We start from the raw sequence: 17,773 nt of genomic DNA, 5'->3' as shown, positions 1-17,773 counted from the left end.
GCTTTTGTTGTATTTATACTCAAATAATAGTTTGGTGGGGTATAACATTCCAGAGTTTCGTTTTCTTTCCTTGAAACATTTTATGCATTTGTTGTTTCACTGTTCTCTTTATTCATATTGCTGGGTAGAGGTCTGACGCTAGCCTGCATTTTGCACCCTTTTCATATATTTTTGTTAAACTGCAGTCACACAATAAAACATTCTTTGAATAATCAATCACATGTTTTATTATTTATTGGATTTTTTTCAGTGTCTGACCTACTCTACACACATCAAGGGATTCAGTTTCTTTGGCATTCAGTAATTGTACTATAATATGGCTTGACATTGACTGCTCTGTTAAACTTCCCTTGGATACAGTATGCCTTTTCAATCATTAGATTCAAGTTAGCTATTATTACTGGGAAGTTATATATAATGTTCTTGAAATAAGTAAAATAGTGGAGATCAGTTAAATACATGTGGGCTCTCCTCTGCCTACCTTCGTTGTCTTTCATATCTTTAACAACAACAACAAAAAAAACTCTAACACATAACCAAAGAAAACTTTATTTCTACTTTTTATTTATTTCTCTCCACCATGGACTCTGTGGCCCTTACTGTGTTTACAGCGGCATGTGCTTTTCTGTTTGCTGCTTCTAACTATAGTATATTTCTGGGATGGTGTTGCTTTTGCTTCCACTTTAGTTTTGCCAGCTCACGTTACATCTCATTTTGTGTTATCTTTTCTCTGAGCTCTTTTATTTTCCAGAGATGATTACTATATTAGATTTTTAACCACAATTTTTTCCTGCTGTGTGATAACCTTTTTCTGGTGATTTTTCTTCACTCGTTATTTGTGTTTTTCTTATTTTCATTTTTTTGGTATCTTGTATAGATCCTGTTTTGTTTTGTTTTACTTCATTTTATTTACTATTACTGTTCTTCCAATGAGGGGTGTTTTTCTTGGATCATCTTTGTGCTAGAGCTTGGTATTGTTGAAGAGTCAGGGATGGCTGGTGTTCTCCTTGGGGACTGTGTATGTAAAATGATTTTTTTAGCCTTTGCTGCTTTTCAGATAAGAGACTTAGGGCCTCCCTATAGAGAATCTTTTGACTGCCTCACTGGCTAGTTGCTCCCTTTGAGTGATGTTTTTCCTCTTGAGATGTGGGATTTTATCTGCGACTTTTTTTTTTTTTCCTTCTTGAGACCTTCTTCACTTTCAATCTTTGCACTTGTTTGTTGTTTCCCGTGTCAAACTGGGGATGGCTGGTTTTACCTTTCAGGATGTGCCTGTTAATTTCAGAGAACTACACATATATGGCACCTCTGTAGCCATCGGTGTATTCTGACGGGGTCATGGAGCATCTGAATTTGATCTTTACTATATTTGGTGGTCTTTCCTCATATGCTTTGAGATTACAGGTTACTGTTTCATTCATAGCAGCTTACATTTTGGTTTCATATTCTCTCTTTTGATCTAGCAGGAGAAGGAGGAAATTACTGTCTTGACTCTGAGTTTAAAACTGGAATTCCCGTAATTCTTTGTAAAAGTCTGTTTCTTGGTTGACGTGTATCTAGTTGGAAATTTCAGGATATACAACATTAAAGAGATTTTTCTGAATATTTCGCTGATCGGTATTTGGCAGTTATTTTACTTTTTATGTAATACAGAACTCTGCATTGACCCAAGAACACTTGATGTTAGATACTTCATTTTCATAATTTTTTTTTAATCTTAGCACCTTTTATTTTTTATTTATTTATTTTTCTTATACTTTAAGTTCTGGGATACATGTGCAGAATGTGCAGGTTTGTTACATAGGTATACACATGACATGGTGGTTTGCTGCACCCATCAACCTGTCATCTACATTAGGTATTTCTCCTAATGCTATCCCTCCCCTATCCCCCCACCCCCCGACAGGCATGTTGCCCTTCCTGTGTCCATGTTCCCCTTCCTGTGTCCATGTTCCCCTTCCTGTGTCCATGTTCCCCTTCCTGTGTCCGTGTTCCCCTTCCTGTGTCCATGTGTTCTCGTTCAACTCCCACTTATGAGTGAGACCATGCAGTGTTTGGTTTTCTGTTCTGGTGTTTGTTTGCTGAGAATGATGGTTTCTAGCTTCATCCATGTCCCTGCAAAGGACATGAACTCATCCTTTTTTATGGCTGCATAGTATTCCGTGGTGTATATGTGCCACATTTCATTTTCATAATTTTTATTAGCCCATGGTAACTATTACTAATTCTGCATTGCTTTCTCAATTGCAGTCAAGTAAGGGAGAATTGACTACGCTCGTACATCAGCTTCAAGAAAAGGACAAGTTACTTGCTGCTGTGAAGGAAGATGCTGCTGCTACAAAGGATCGGTGTAAGCAGTTAACCCAGGTGAAGACATTCTTATGTATGAGGGATATACTTCCCAAATCAGAAGCAACGGAAGATTTTAGAAATTGTCCATAATCAGTAGTTTAATTATTTGTAATTTATATCCAACAAAAGTAACTTTCCTTTAGAGTTTTGGGAGGGTAGATAGAGCTGTCTCTCTCTTTTGTGATATTATAGCCTATAGTTGAATAATTTAAAATAAGAGTACGTACAGATATCCTAACTTCAGAATAGTGAAAGCATTCTGTACAGAAGCATGGGAATTTGTTTTAACTGGATCTGACCTAGATCTGTTATCTATAGAAACACAGAATTTGATGTGATCTTGTTTAAGTCTGATTAATGGAATAAATGTGAAACTCTTAACATAGGTAATTTATTTATGGAGCTTCTTGTGGTAAGTATAATTTTTTGTCAAGTTCTTCAAATCTCAGAAATTTTACTTTGAGAGGTTAATAATAAAAAATACCAGAAAAGCCAATCTTTAAAACATCATGAAACTGAGAGAACAGAATTGAAACTATAGAAAATGTGGTTTCATTATTCCTGAAGTGCTTGTTTCCCTTTCTAGGGATTAAATGCAGTAGAGTACATGATGTTTATTTATGAGTCATTCACCTAGCCACTTGATGACATTGTAAGAATGAATGGCCTTGTTTGAATATAAATCCTTTATGTGAATTTGAAGTAAATAAAAAAAGTCAATGGAAAAAGTTGGCAAGATTAAAGTTGTTAATAAAATTAGAAACTTTAACATAGTTTTATGTGACTATATGACTATATATAAAAAATTAAAAATTAGGATAACTAATTTGATAATTCATTGAGCTGCATACTTATGATGTGTATACTTCTAAGTATGTTATACAGGAGGATAACAATTTGTAAAGATGAATGAACAAACTCAGGCAACCATAAATTATGTAATATCTCAAATTTTGTCATACAATTGCTTTAGAGCAGGAACATGATTAGTCCTAATGATACCTGCAGCTAACTTTAAAATTACTTGACTTTCATGTACTTCGATAATTAATATTTGTTCTAGGAGTTCATAGTACCAGCAAAACAAAATGAAATCCCTCATTTAAGATTTGACTTAGTGGCCGGGCGCAGTGGCTTACGCCTGTAATCCCAGCACTTTGGGAGGCTGAGGCAGGTGAATCACGAGGTCAGGATATTGAGACCATCCTGGCTAACACAGTGAAACCCTGTCTCTACTAAAAATACAAAAAAAATTAGCCTGGCATGGTGGTGGGCGCCTGTAGTCTCAACTACTTGGGAGGCCGAGGCAGGAGAATGGTGTGAACCTGGGAGGCAGAGCTTGTAGTGAGCCGAGATCACGCCACTGCTCTTCCAGCCTGGGCAATGGAGCGAGACTCCGTCTCAAAAAAAAAAAAAAAAAAAAAAAAAAAAAAAGATTTAACTTAGGAAGATGATAAAACTTTGCTTTCTGAATTTACTTCCCTTGTTTCAAACTTTGACTCTACTATAGACATCTTATCCCTATTTTTTCCCTTAGGAGTGAGACTTTTATTTCCTTCTAGGCCTTTTTTCCCTGAAAGAGAACGTGTACCCGGGAATGATAGAGAATGAACTGTTGTGCTTTAAAATGTTCTTTCGTGTAATCAAGTTAGAATGTAGGATTTATTCTAGGTTCATAGTCTTTAACTCATAATAAACTAGAAAATGCATTTGAATTAAGAGTAAACAAGTGGCAAAGTGTTTATGAGCGAATTGGTGTGAAGAGCAGATGAGATGCAGAAGACTGTTTTTAAAATCTTTTGACCTTGCTTTTTTTAAGCGAGTATTTAATGTTTTATCATTCATGATTATTTTACTGATGTTAAATAACATCATTGTTTATCATTGTTGTAGGCTTATGATACTTACTAAATAACAAGTGTTTAAATTTCTGGGATATTCTTTTAGGAAATGATGACAGAGAAAGAAAGAAGCAATGTGGTTATAGCAAGGATGAAAGATCGGATTGGAACATTAGAAAAGGAACATAATGTATTTCAAAACAAAATACGTGTCAGTTATCAAGAGACTCAACAGATGCAGATGAAGGTATATTTTCATTCTTTGAAAACAAGATGAAATGGTTGCATTCATTTTATTAGCAAACTTTTAAGTGGCTAGTATGTACAAGGCCCTTTGCTGGGCCATCAACATACAGTGGCTAGTGAAGTTCACTCTGTGTCCTAAGTAAAACAACTTTTCTAGGTGGGGATGAAGTAGAGAGGCTGGATGCAGATAAATATGATGATAAAGATAAGTATTGGTGACTTTAGAACAATGGTGATGGGAGGTAGGGAAGAAAAGGATTTGATAGGGAAGACTTTTTAGAAGTGATATCCAGACCGTGTTAAATCTTTTAAAACAATTAGGCATTATCAAGTAAGAGAGTAAAGAAATGGGCACTGAGGATAAGAGTTACTTGGTGTGATTTCTTAGTCCATCTCTGGAGGTGATAGTTCAGTGGGTATAGTTTGGGACCCAGGATTGAGCTTTTTAATGAGTGTACTCCAGGTGTTACCAGTACAGATTGTCTAGAGTAACTGCTCTATGAGAAATACAGTAAGAGTTGTGGTATTTGGGAATGAGGGCTGGAATGAAGAAGGGATATTGAGAAGTAGATAGAGGCCCCATCTTAAAGGGCCTTGTATTCGTGAAGACTGGGGAGCCAGTGAAGGAGTTTAAGCAACGCAGCAGTTGCTGGAATTATACTACTATTTTACATTTTTACCTTGGTAGCAGTGGGGAGAGTGGAGCAAGGGATAGTTGGAACACTTTGCTAGAATTCAAGTCGAAGAACAAGGGCCTGAAATTAGATGTTGACAATGAGAGAATGAGTTTGAGTATACAAAGAGTTAGTTAGATATGGCTTGGTGTTAGTGTGGAGGGGAGAGGTGATAGTGAAGAATGACTTCCAAGGTTTTGGCCTGAGTGATTTTGTCTGTTGTTGCTTCCTACCCTTTCACTTGTCTTCTGTCAGAAGGCTCAGTTTTTACAGTCTGTCTTTTGTATATATTTTCCATTTTCATGATCCTAGTTAGGACTAGACCAGTGAATTTTGTTTTATTTTTAAAAAGATTGGAATATCTTTATTACTGCTAAAGAGGCTATTGAAGAATATGGCATGGGTCTGCTTGCTTAGTGGTTATGTAATACCTTCCTTAATTTAACTTTCTTGGCCAGTGACTTTTTGAAATTGTTACTTCCATCTGCTGGCTGATCCTTCAATTCGGAAGGTCTGTCATTACCTCAGATTTAATATATGTCTAAAACTCACCTACTGATCAGGTTGATATATATATATACATATATATGTATATAGATATCTATACACATATATATGTATATAGATATCTATATACATATATATGTGTATAGATATATATCTATATATATACACATACACGTATATATATGTGTGTGTGTGTATATATGTGTGTGTGTGTGTGTGTATATATTTTTTAGGGCAATCGTGAGCAATGATGTTTTTAATATTTTGAGGCATTATTTATGCTTGAATCCTGTGACTTCTCTCTGCCTCGCTTAGGCTACAATTTGCTCTGAAATCTTAAAGACATTTTATTTCTGTGGCCAGGTGCTGTGGCTCATGTCTGTAATCCCAGTTGAGGTGGGAGGATCACTTGAACCCAGGAATTTGAGAACAGCCTGGGCAACATAGTGGGACCCCATTCTATAAAAAAATTTAAAAGTTCGCCAGGCATGGTGGCATGCCCCTGGTTCCAATTACTCAGGAGGCTGAGGTGGGAGGCTTGAGCCTGGAAGATTGAGGTTGCAGTGAGCCACGATCACACTATTGCACTCCAGCCTGGGTGACAGGGTGAGACCCTGTCTCAAAAAACAAAAAGCTCCAAACTTCTTTATTTCTAGTTACTCTTGTATTCAATTCTTAGTCTGTCTTTTGTTTATTATTACATACTAGGATAATTATGGCTGATATTAATAGGTTTGTCATTTTTGTTCCGTCTTGTATTTGGTACCAGATTTTTTTTTTGTAAAATATTGCTTTGATAGTATCGCTAGTCTGCTAAAAATTTTAAAATATTCTTTGCTGCTTTCAGAGTCCCAATATTTTCCTCTGAAATGCCACTGATAGCAAAAAAGAAGTAAATGATGCTGTTTTCATGTTCTTACCCTATCCACTGCTTTTAGCATTTGTTTAACTCATTCCTTCATCTTCTCATCCCCCAGCAATTTGAGTTATTGAAGAACTGATTTTCCTAGTCTCAAGTGATCTTTTCTTCTTAATTCCTAATTCCTGTTAATTTGAAAATTAGTCAGATACTTGTAGCAGCATCTTTTGTTGAAGGTGAAAGGTATTTAAGTGATTCATCCTGTTTTACTTGATTACTTACAGAGGTCAGGATGTAGATTCCATATGATAACTTCTGTGAAAAATAGAAACGTATACCTTAATTTCTCTTAATAAGCAAGTTTCTTTTGAAAGAATTATTAATAAGATTATTTCATATAAAAACATGTTCTTATGAAATATAAGAGTCATTGTGCTTTATCTTTAGATTCTTTAATCCAAAATTTAAAAATTAGAAGAAGAAAGAGTGGTGGTCGCCAGGGGCTGCAGGGAGAGGAATGGGAGTTATTTGTTAAAGGTGTAGAAGGTGTTTTACACAATGAAGAGAGTTATGGAGATGAATGGTGGTCATGATTACACAGCATTATGGATATATTTAATACCAGTGAACTGTATACTTGAAAATGGTTAAAATGGTATGTTTTATGTTATATGTATTTTTATAATGTAAAAACTTGGAAAAAGAATTAGAGGTCAGAATATTTTAGCAAGCAGGTTTTTGTGTTATCTGTATGATTATGGCTCAATTTGTAACTGAATATAAAGTGTACCAAACATATTTTCAGCTTTTAAACTTTGGCTTACTAAAGACTTTAAGAATATTGCTAACATGTAATTGACATAAGATCAGGACAAGCTTAATTCTGTATGAATCTATTCGGTAGGAAAGAAGTCCTAAATCGTATTTAGTTCTGAAACATCATCTCTAAGCATGTTCATCTTGTATTTCAAATATGGTAGCAGCTAGCATCTACTTATATTGTTGAATGTGGTGACAGTTTGTATTTGATTTGCATTCATCACTAACAAAATATAATTCTTTTAAATTTGTTTATATTTATTTGAGAAGAATGATTCAAACTTCATTCTATTGATGCTTTTTACATTCTCATTTTAATAAAGTTTATTTTAAAAGTTAGCTTTGACAGTCTTTGTTTTCTAAGTTTTATATGTGTAAAATAATTTTAGTTTCAGCAAGTTCGTGAGCAGATGGAGGCAGAGATCGCTCACTTGAAGCAGGAAAATGGTATACTGAGAGATGCTGTCAGCAACACTACAAATCAACTGGAAAGCAAGTATGTTTCCAAATACCTTATTTTTAATTGAATGGCAGAGTATTTTCTTGAATCATCAAAATATTAATAGTGTTTGATAGTAATTGGCTAGACTTTTTTTACATTTATTTCTAAAATGAGTTACTTTTAAAAACAATTCTCTTTTGCTTTGTGAAGAACTTCTTCAGTTATACATATGTAAACTATACATGTTATATTAATGTCATACTATTATATACTTATACAAATACATTAATATATATCATATATTACATATTTATATAAACTATGTAATAAATACTAGTACCACCAATGGAATGGTCTACAAGCTTATGAGTTTAAAACTTTTAAACCATCAGTCCCGTTTCACAGTAGCTCCAAAACTTCAGTATTCTGAAGAGCACCTGGCATTCTAATTAAAAAGTGTATTCTTGAGTCCTCCCCTTAAAAGGTTATGATTCACTGACTCTGAGGTAAAGCCCAGGAATCTACATATTAAGACACTTTCGGGCTGGGTGTGGTGGCTCACACCTGTAATCCTAGCACTTTGGGAGGCCGAGGCAGGCGGATCACCTGACATCAGGAGTTTGAGACCAGCCTGGCCAACGTGGTGAAACTAAAAATACAAAAATTAGCTGGGCTTGGTGGCACACACCTGTAATCTCAGCTACTTGGGAGACTTAGGAGAATCGCTTGAACCTGGGAGGTGGAGGTTGCAGTGAGCCCAGATTGCGCCACTGCACTCCAGCCTGGGCGACAGAGCCACACTCCGTCTCAAAAAAAAAAGATACTTTCCTTGTGATAGTGATTGGCTCTGAGGCCATACTTTGAGAAGTAGTACCTTAGAGAGACTAGTAATACGGGTCCATAGTACCCTGACTGGTTGATTTTTAATACGTTTTCAGAAGACCAGTTTGAAGGTGACACTATTTATGGTCATCCATTTTTCTTGATATTTTACAGTGATTTTAGAATTTGAATAACTCATTAGAATTATATAGGAATTACACAACTAAACTTTATTGTTAGTAGTCACTTGTGTTCTGTTTCAGTTGGGCTGTAAATGGAACTGCTAGCTCAGCTCAGCAAAACAAAGTATGTTTTGTTTATTTCTTATATATATTTGTAATAATGGAAGGCTCCTAATCCAGTTACTGTTTTCAGGCAGTCTGCAGAACTAAATAAACTACGCCAGGATTATGCTAGGTTGGTGAATGAGCTGACTGAGAAAACAGGAAAGCTACAGCAAGAGGAAGTCCAAAAGAAGAATGCTGAGCAAGCAGTTACTCAGTTGAAGGTGATATATTCTCACCTTTATTTGTCATTTCATGAATAATATAGGCGTATTAGTTCGTTTTCATACTGGTATGAAGAACTGCCCGAGACTAGGTAAATTTTTAAGGAAAGAGGTTTCATTGACTCACGGTTCAACATGGCTGGGGAGGCCTCAGGAAACTTACAGTCATGGCAGAAGGTGAAGAAGAAGCAGGAAGGAGAAATGCCGAGTGAGGGGGAAGACTCCCTTATAAAACCATCAGATCTTGTGAGAACTCACTCACTATGACAAGAACAGAATGGGGGAAACCATGCCTATGATTCAGTTACCTCCATGTGGTCTCTCCCTTGACACATGGAGATTATGGGGATTACAATTCAAGATGAGATTTGGGTGGGGACACAGTGCCTAACCATATCAGTAGGTATTTAATTTGATGACTTAAATGTGTATATAGGTTTGAAAAATATAGTTTGAAGCTTAATGGGACCTGTAGTCTAAGTGCTATGCCCTGATGAAAGAAAAAGAAGCATGTGCCCTATTGAAAGAATTGAATATAGGCTTGAATTTGAAGTTAAAGACCGTTTGAAGATATGGTAAATGATGTTAGCTGGTTGACAGGTATAAATTGTAGAATTTTATCTTATATATGGGGGTTAGGGTCTACATGTATAGGGCAGAAATCATGTAGTTAAAAATTACCCTTAATACCACTTTATCACCCATAGCTTGGATTTTTCAGTAAGTCCAGTAGAACCTAGTTTTCTTTCAGCACTGGAATAGGTAGTTTTCTTTTGCTTCAGCACAAGACTAAGTAGTGTTCCAGTGGCTTGCACTCGACCCATGATGTACAAAAAGTCACATACTGTATCTTTAGACGCCAGAGTGTCACTTGGTCCAGTAAGATGCTTATACTATGAAGAGATGCATGGCTTTTCTCAGGCTGACTGAGGGAGGAGGAGATTCATTTATCTCATTTTATATGCATTCTGAAGCATATGTACATTGAATAGAATGATGAGTATAATTCTCTATTCCTGCTTTTATTGAAGAAGAGATTTGTTGAAAGTGTAGTTCAATTTGTGTAAGTTAAATGCTACCTCATTATAATAGATTCCTACCTAGGTCATTGATACAGTTGTACCTTGATACCAGTTCCAGAGTAGGAGTTAAAAAGGCTTCAAGAGTAATTGAATATGGAAAATAGTGTGAGTAACCTTTGTTTTTCTTAAGTCTTGTTGGGAGATTGATATAAGTATCCTTTCTTTTATTTAATATTGATCTTGCTGGTGGGTTTACTACTGGCATAAATATGGAAGTCTGTTCTCTGTGGATATGGATAAATAAATGACATTAAAGATTGTAGTCATGATTAGAGTGTTGTGTTATAAAAATACCTCAAAATAAGAATTTTTAGCTACTTAGATTTAGCAATAAAGACACCATCCTGTCCTTTGGAAGCTTATCAGCTGAAGGAAGGTTAGTGGGAAACAGGTTATTGCTAAGTGGATCAGATATATATAGTAGTAGCTATCTTGATAGAGACTCAGCACAAATATTGAGTCTGAAATAATCTCCAAACTGTAAACCCTGTAATGTTGGAGGATAGGATGGCTATGGCTGATAAATAAATGGCTTTTAGACTGTGTGTATCTGCCTATCTTATTGAAATGTAGGAGACTAGTTGCAATAAGCAGTTTTATGATACAACAGTAAAGGTAGAGGATGCTTTTTTCCCCTCTTTTTCAAAGTAGAAATTCTGTGTTTGTGCTAATTTATCCTTTCTCCCCTTTAAAATGCCAAGGTTCAACTACAAGAAGCTGAAAGAAGGTGGGAAGAAGTTCAGAGCTACATCAGGAAGAGAACAGCGGAACATGAGGCAGCACAGCAAGGTAAGGGGAAGAGGTATTCATGTAAACTTTGTATATAATTTTGGGTAAAATTTCCTCTCTCTTCCATCTGTGAAGAAAGTATAATTTGGCATTTTGGTTATAGCTCAATAAAAATAGCTTTTATACTTTCAGAGTATCTTTCTTTCTTTGACATTTGTTAGGGTTTTAAAATAAGTTACCTAGTAGCTTTGCCTGAAGCATTAAAGTTGCAGGCAAAATTACAGTACATGATAGGGTAATGAGATCCTGGCTGTGTGTGTTTCTTTTCTGTAGTTATTCTCTTTGGTTCTTTGGTGAATTCTTTTTTTTTTCCCCAAGAAAATACTCACTTCTTATTTTGAAGAGAAAAACAGCATTACCATCCCAAGTAGTTTACTTAAAACTGCCCATTTAATACATGCTAACTTTTACTCATTTACTCTTAATTTGATGGATCCATCTGGGAGATAATGGAGTACGTGTTATGTGTATTGTTTATTTCTCTACTACTGCCTTTCTCCCATGAAACACAAGTATAGCCTGCTACAGAAGCATGCAAGAATGGAAGCAGGAGAGATTCAAAGAAGGTTTTCTAGAGGAGAGAATGCCTACACTAAAGATGAGTATGAGTAACTAGGCAAAGAAAGAGACCTTTGTAAAATGTAATGTTTTATTACAGATTTACAGAGTAAATTTGTGGCCAAAGAAAATGAAGTACAGAGTCTGCATAGTAAGCTTACAGATACCTTGGTATCAAAACAACAGTTGGAGCAAAGACTAATGCAGTTAATGGAATCAGAGCAGAAAAGGGTGAACAAAGAAGAGTCTCTACAGATGCAGGTTCAGGTATTTTTTCTTCTTTTTTTAAAAAAAATACAGGTGGTCAGTTATTAGATCTGTGTGTCTAGAAGAGAGACTACGGTCTACCTTATCCTAATTCTGAAATGATGATGAATAATTATAACTTTGTCTTTGAGCACTTGTCACAATATGGTGTGTTTGAAGATGTGCTCACCCACAGTCTTAGGCTCTTTGTGTTAGATTAGGAATAGCACAAACATATCTTTAACTTCTGTCTTATAAGCTAACTCAGAATGTCTAATCATTGTTTAAAATAATGCCTTTTGGAATCTAAGAATACCTCAAAAAAAAAAAAAAAAGAAAAAGATAAACAGATGTACCTATAATACATTGTGTTCATATACATGGGGTTATTTATTAGCATGCTTTTTCTCTTTTTGGTTGCTATTTATGAAAGGATATTTTGGAGCAGAATGAGGCTTTGAAAGCTCAAATTCAGCAGTTCCATTCCCAGATAGCAGCCCAGGTAATGATGCTTTTTTATTGCTTATGATTAAAAACTTTCAGCCATTTAAACACTCATCTGAATGCCTGTTGAGTGCCAGTTACTGGATTAATAGCTGGGAGACTAGTCAATGAATCAACAAATGATGATCCTGAGTGCTAAACACTTGCTAATTATGTACGGTGCTGAGGGAAAACACTAAGAAAGAAATCCATACCAACTAATTGGATGAGGGGAAGGTTAGAGAGCTTTTATTATACAAAAATGTCCCCAATCCTGTCACAAAACAAGGAGAGAGAATTGGCCAAATCCTGTCTAGAATAGTGACTTATGTATTACAGATGTTCATTAAATATCAGTCAGCTTTGGAAAATCCTAATATATCAGCAGGGGGAACAATATGGTAACCATAGATCACAGATTATATTTGCAAAATGATCAATTGAAAATTTGTACCTCAGTTTAGTGACTCAACCTTCCAAAGTTTTCAAGTGATAGTGTAAGACCTGTTATTCTTTGACGTGACATACAGGTCTTTATAAATGATATAAAGAAAATCAAATAAAAACAAGTTAAGTATTGTGAATTTTGAGCTTCAGTTTTTCAACTTGAAAATTCTGAGAGTTATTTGTAGCAAGAAGTATTGGCTTAGAAGTCTGACATTTCTGTATAAAGAGTGGTTTTAACATTAAAATTTTGTTTTTAAGGTTCTGAGAAGTTCAGACTCCCAGAACTTTGACCATATAAATATATTTTTCCCAATTGCTTTATCTGTAGAAATTATAGTCTAAAGTAATTGAGGAAGAATTAATGCAGGAAAGGGTGCTGGTGTGGATGTGTATGTATATGTGAATTACCACCTCAAATTAAATTGTGATCTTTAGTTATCAGCTGAGAAGTAGCTCTAAAAAATTTATCAGGAGTTAAATACATAGAGAATGCTGTAAGAATCTTTTAAATAGTAAACATGAACATGGGTATTACTAAACTATATTAGTCGTGGAATGGATAATTTTATTATTAAAAGTTGTTACTAAGGAGAAGAAACACAGGAAGACATGGCCTTTCTGGCTGTTTTTCCTACTCATTTGTTGCTTGTCAGTTATTTAGTTTCCAGGCCTGTCAACTTGTTTTATTCTAAATGTCTTGTGATATGTAATTCCTGACTACTGGCTGTTGGTGATCAAACTTGCTTTCAGAATGATAGTTACTCTTTATTGAACACTCACCATGGGCCAGACCCCAGATACTTTCTTAACAATTTATATACATTAACTTCTCTTAAAATTTAAAGCTCTGTTATGATTATTGTATAGCTTTAAAGCTTTCTCTTAAATACTTTTATGTTGACACTATTTTTCTTTCTTAGACCTCCGCTTCAGTTCTAGCAGAAGAATTACATAAAGTGTAAGCCTAACTTTTCACACTCTTATTATTGTGTAGTCACCACTAACTGATACTTGTTAGATGCGACACTTATGATTAACTTTATACCTCTGACCTGTTCAGAAAATACTCTGAACTAGATTTGGAGCAATTTTTGCTTTTTTTTTTTTTTCCGTTTTTCCCATTAGTGAGTTGGGTCCCTAAACATTATATATTCTGCTTTTATTTATGTTTTTATTATAACAAGAACTGGGGAGACTTTCATTTGGGTGTTAGCAATTATGTGGAAGAGGTAATTGTTTAGAAAGTAGTGGAAGTAAATTAGTTTTTGTGTCTGATAAGTAGTTGTAGTTATTCTGTGTCCAGCTCTGTGGTAGTATACCCAAAACAAAGTTATGTGCTTTTTTTGTGCTGTATAATTTTGCATAGACACTGATCACTTGAGTTCGGAAGATCTGAAATCTGGTTTTGACATTGCTAGCTTTAACAAATTAACCTCTTTTATCTTGAATTTTAAAATAGGGTTATGTATTTTAAGGAGTTATAGTAATGTGTATGACAGTTGTTAGTAAACCGAAAGGGGCTATAGAAATGGAAGGTATATGAGAACTACTGAAGTAAGGATGATGCTTTTTAAGGCTTTAAATCCTTTTGATTTGTGACTTCTGAATGTTTATTGAATGTACAAATGTCTTCCCTTCTAAAGGATTGCAGAAAAGGATAAGCAGATAAAACAGACTGAGGATTCTTTAGCAAATGAACGTGATCATTTAACAAGTAAAGAAGAGGAACTTAAGGTATAGTAATTTGTATAAATGGCTGCAATATTTTACAGAACTGAAATTTAAATTACTTTGATCCACATAGTAAGTTTATATGAAGAATGGAAAATAGTCCAGAATTCATTTGAAATAACTATTTTTCTAAACTACAAAATCCTCTAGCTCTCTATGAGGAAAATTCAAAGGGCTTCCCTCATGTGATATAATTTACAATAATTTGATAGGAATATGCTAAATAACAGGAATTGGTTTCTCTTTATTATTTAGGAAATTTTGTAAGTTGAGACATTTGCTTAACTCTTTTGTAGAAAAGATGCTTTACAAACTTTAAAATCAATTGTATTAAGTATTTTAAATGCTATTTTTCCTTGTTCTAGGATATACAGAATATGAATTTCTTATTAAAAGCTGAAGTGCAGAAATTACAGGCCCTGGCAAATGAGCAGGTAGATCTTTATTGCTTTTGAGCATTGACCTCAGAATTTCAATTTGCATATTCTTATTTTCATTGATATTGTGAGCCCCAATTTGATTGTGTAAGTAAAAAATGTAATGGTTTCTTATCTTTGGGTGCATGATTTGATGTTACTATTTTTATGTTGAAATAAATGTTTGATCCAATGAATTAATCACTTCGAGATATCACAGGAGGCAGTTAAAATGATTTTACTATGCTGGTTTGAGTCTTTTATTTGAGCCATTTAATTCAAAAAGGATATACCTTTTTGTTAGTGTATATGAAGAATGGAAAATAGTCTAGAATAAAAGAAGTAAAAAATATTGAACAGCAAAACATGTTACAGAAATATATGGTATTGCTGTAACTTCAAATATATGGAAATACAGCTTTTTAATATGTAAAAATTAGTGAAAAAAATAGTTTTGAGCACTTCCTGAGAAGTGATATCATTTTCTTCTCATTCCACACACAGGCTGCTGCTGCACATGAATTGGAGAAGATACAACAAAGGTGACTAAAGTATTGTACATCTAGTCATTCATACATTTATGTTTAAGTATAATTGTTGCAGAAAATATTGCTGCTTATAACTGATAGTTGTGCCCATAATTCCTGTAGATTTTCTGAATGTGTGAAGTATTTTAATTTTTTTTTTCACCCTCATAGTGTTTATGTTAAAGATGATAAAATAAGATTGCTGGAAGAGCAACTACAACATGAAATTTCAAACAAAATGGAAGAATTTAAGGTGTGTGATTAAGCTTGTACACTCAGGTTTCTTAGAACAACCTTGTATACTTTTCAGTTGAGTGATTCCAGAAATACTACGTTTCATGTGAAATCACTCTGAAACAGTGTTTCTGTAGTTTATTAGGGGACTTATGCAAACCATGAATTTTATCATAGACTTTCCCCCTAGATTATCTGTTCTTTTAGTAGAGCTTAGAGATTTATTTTTGGCCCCCAATGTTTTCTCAGCTGATAGTTTCTATTTGGGACCGTCTTATTTGTCTCCACTGTTGCTGTAGTTCTAGTTTCTGGTCATGGCCAACCAAGTGCTAGGGTGCATCTCTCTGTCCAGTGAAATTTGAATTATGTCAGTGTATAATTCACCTGTCACTTTGAGAACTGAAAGCTGAGATAAAGGTTTGATTGTTCAAAAACCCATTCAAATGATTGCTTTATTACCTTTTTTCTTAAAACAGTAAATTGAGATTCTTTCTTCCAGATTCTAAATGACCAAAACAAAGCATTAAAATCAGAAGTTCAGAAGCTACAGACTCTTGTTTCTGAACAGGTAAGGCTTTTCCTAAATTACAAAGTAGAAATACTTGATATATAACAAGATCTGGTTCTTCTTATTTAGGTACCAAATTACTGATTGAGAAATTTTGCTTAAGCTTAGATATATCTGTTACTGCCTTTCTATTCATCCTGTATCTAAATTCAGGAAATTTATTCTCCCTAAGATGAAGCTAATGCCAATCTGCTCAAAAGCACATTCCAGGAAAACAAAAATGTGTAATAGGATGCATAAAAATAATTTAAGCCATTTTGATACATTTGACTTTCAGAATAAATGTCCTGCCTTAGACTTGGAGCCTCAGCTTTTTCTTTTAGGGAGCATGGTGTCTTTAAAGGTTGAAACTTATTACTAGCACTTAAAAGCAGTGTGATGCTGATCAAATAGCTTAACCTTTGTGACACCTCTCATTCTAAGCCTTTCACATGGAGATTATATTATATTTACACAATAAAGTTGTTAGATTTGAAAGGAGAAGCTTATGTATGGTGCCTCGCCTAGTGCTTTGTTTATGGCAGGTATCTAAACCTTAATTCTTTTCCCTTAGAGTGTTTATTTTATCTATCTCATCTCCATCCCCTGCCACCGTCACTATTCATTTTATATTTATAGCAAGGCATCAAAACTATAGCAGCTTTGAATAAGCATGGTTCCATAAATTAGAGCCCAATGGTATCTGTTCTCTGCCTATTCCTAAGTGCTGCCTTCATACTCTTCTTCTACGCAGCTCTTACAATTTATTAATAAAACACAAACTCTTGATGACACATTAGAATAGAAGGTTTGCGTTTGTTCCTAATATTAAGTTTTTGGATTGTACTTTTATTGGAAGCTGAAATGTAAAGCTATTGCAAATGATAGCACTTCTTTAGCAAAAGCATGCATTCTTTGATTTATTTTAAAATTTACATTTATGCAGATACTGAGCTGGTGTAAGTAGCTGTGCCTCTGGAAGTATTTTGTTAACTTGTCAAGAAATAATCCATTTATTCTACCTCCCCATGTGGTATTAAGTGCATTATTACCTAGTCTTACTACTTACTTTGTATTTACTTTACCCTTGTAAACTAAAGGTAATAGAGGAGACAATGCTGAAGGGATGATATTTAGTTTAAATGGCTTTTAAGGCTTATTCTTTTTTCTTTTTTTTTTTTTTCTTCTTGAGACAGAGTCTTCCTCTGTTTCCCAGGCTGGAGTTCAGTAGCACTATCTTGGCTCACTGTATCCTCCACCTCCCAGGTTAAAGCCATTCTCATGCCTCAGTCTCCTGAGTAGCTGGGACTACAGGCATATGCCACCATGCTCCGCTAATTTTTGTATTTTTAGCAGAGACGGGGTTTTGCAATATTAGCCAGGCTGGTCTTGAACTCCTGGCCTTAAGTGATCTGCCTGCCTCGGCCTCCCAAAGTGCTGAGATTACAGATGTGAGCCACTGTGCCCAGCTAAGGCTTATTCTTGTCTTATTTCCTTTTCTGGTATAGCTTACAAAAAAGATATGATATCAATTATAAGATTTCTCTCCCCCCACCCTCCCTTACCATCTCTGAAATAAGAATGTATCTTGTAGTCTCTGGTTACAGTTTAGTTGTTTAGCTGGCAACATTTTTAATTTTTAC

At 34.8% G+C, this 17,773-nt stretch overlaps 1 protein-coding gene across 10 annotated transcripts in view; it reads left to right on the top strand.

Moving 5' to 3' along the window:
* The window catches only part of KTN1 (kinectin 1), a 102,070-nt gene that overhangs the window by 42,730 nt on the left and 41,567 nt on the right, over nucleotides 1–17,773 (top strand). For all 10 annotated transcript variants that reach the window (XM_058429955.1, XM_058429954.1, XM_058429957.1 and 7 more), the window contains exons 6-18: nucleotides 2,251–2,367; nucleotides 4,300–4,440; nucleotides 7,688–7,794; nucleotides 8,938–9,070; nucleotides 10,854–10,941; nucleotides 11,600–11,766; nucleotides 12,179–12,247; nucleotides 13,596–13,633; nucleotides 14,319–14,409; nucleotides 14,772–14,840; nucleotides 15,327–15,364; nucleotides 15,521–15,602; nucleotides 16,083–16,151. In XM_058429955.1, coding sequence (XP_058285938.1) covers nucleotides 2,251–2,367; nucleotides 4,300–4,440; nucleotides 7,688–7,794; nucleotides 8,938–9,070; nucleotides 10,854–10,941; nucleotides 11,600–11,766; nucleotides 12,179–12,247; nucleotides 13,596–13,633; nucleotides 14,319–14,409; nucleotides 14,772–14,840; nucleotides 15,327–15,364; nucleotides 15,521–15,602; nucleotides 16,083–16,151 — 1,209 coding nt within the window. The remainder of the gene's footprint in view (nucleotides 1–2,250; nucleotides 2,368–4,299; nucleotides 4,441–7,687; nucleotides 7,795–8,937; nucleotides 9,071–10,853; nucleotides 10,942–11,599; nucleotides 11,767–12,178; nucleotides 12,248–13,595; nucleotides 13,634–14,318; nucleotides 14,410–14,771; nucleotides 14,841–15,326; nucleotides 15,365–15,520; nucleotides 15,603–16,082; nucleotides 16,152–17,773) is intronic.

The sequence above is a fragment of the Hylobates moloch genome, unplaced genomic scaffold (assembly GCF_009828535.3).
Source record: "Hylobates moloch isolate HMO894 unplaced genomic scaffold, HMol_V3 SCAFFOLD_16, whole genome shotgun sequence".
NCBI lineage: Eukaryota > Metazoa > Chordata > Mammalia > Primates > Hylobatidae > Hylobates > Hylobates moloch.
This window is presented reverse-complemented; position numbering and strand designations above follow the sequence as displayed.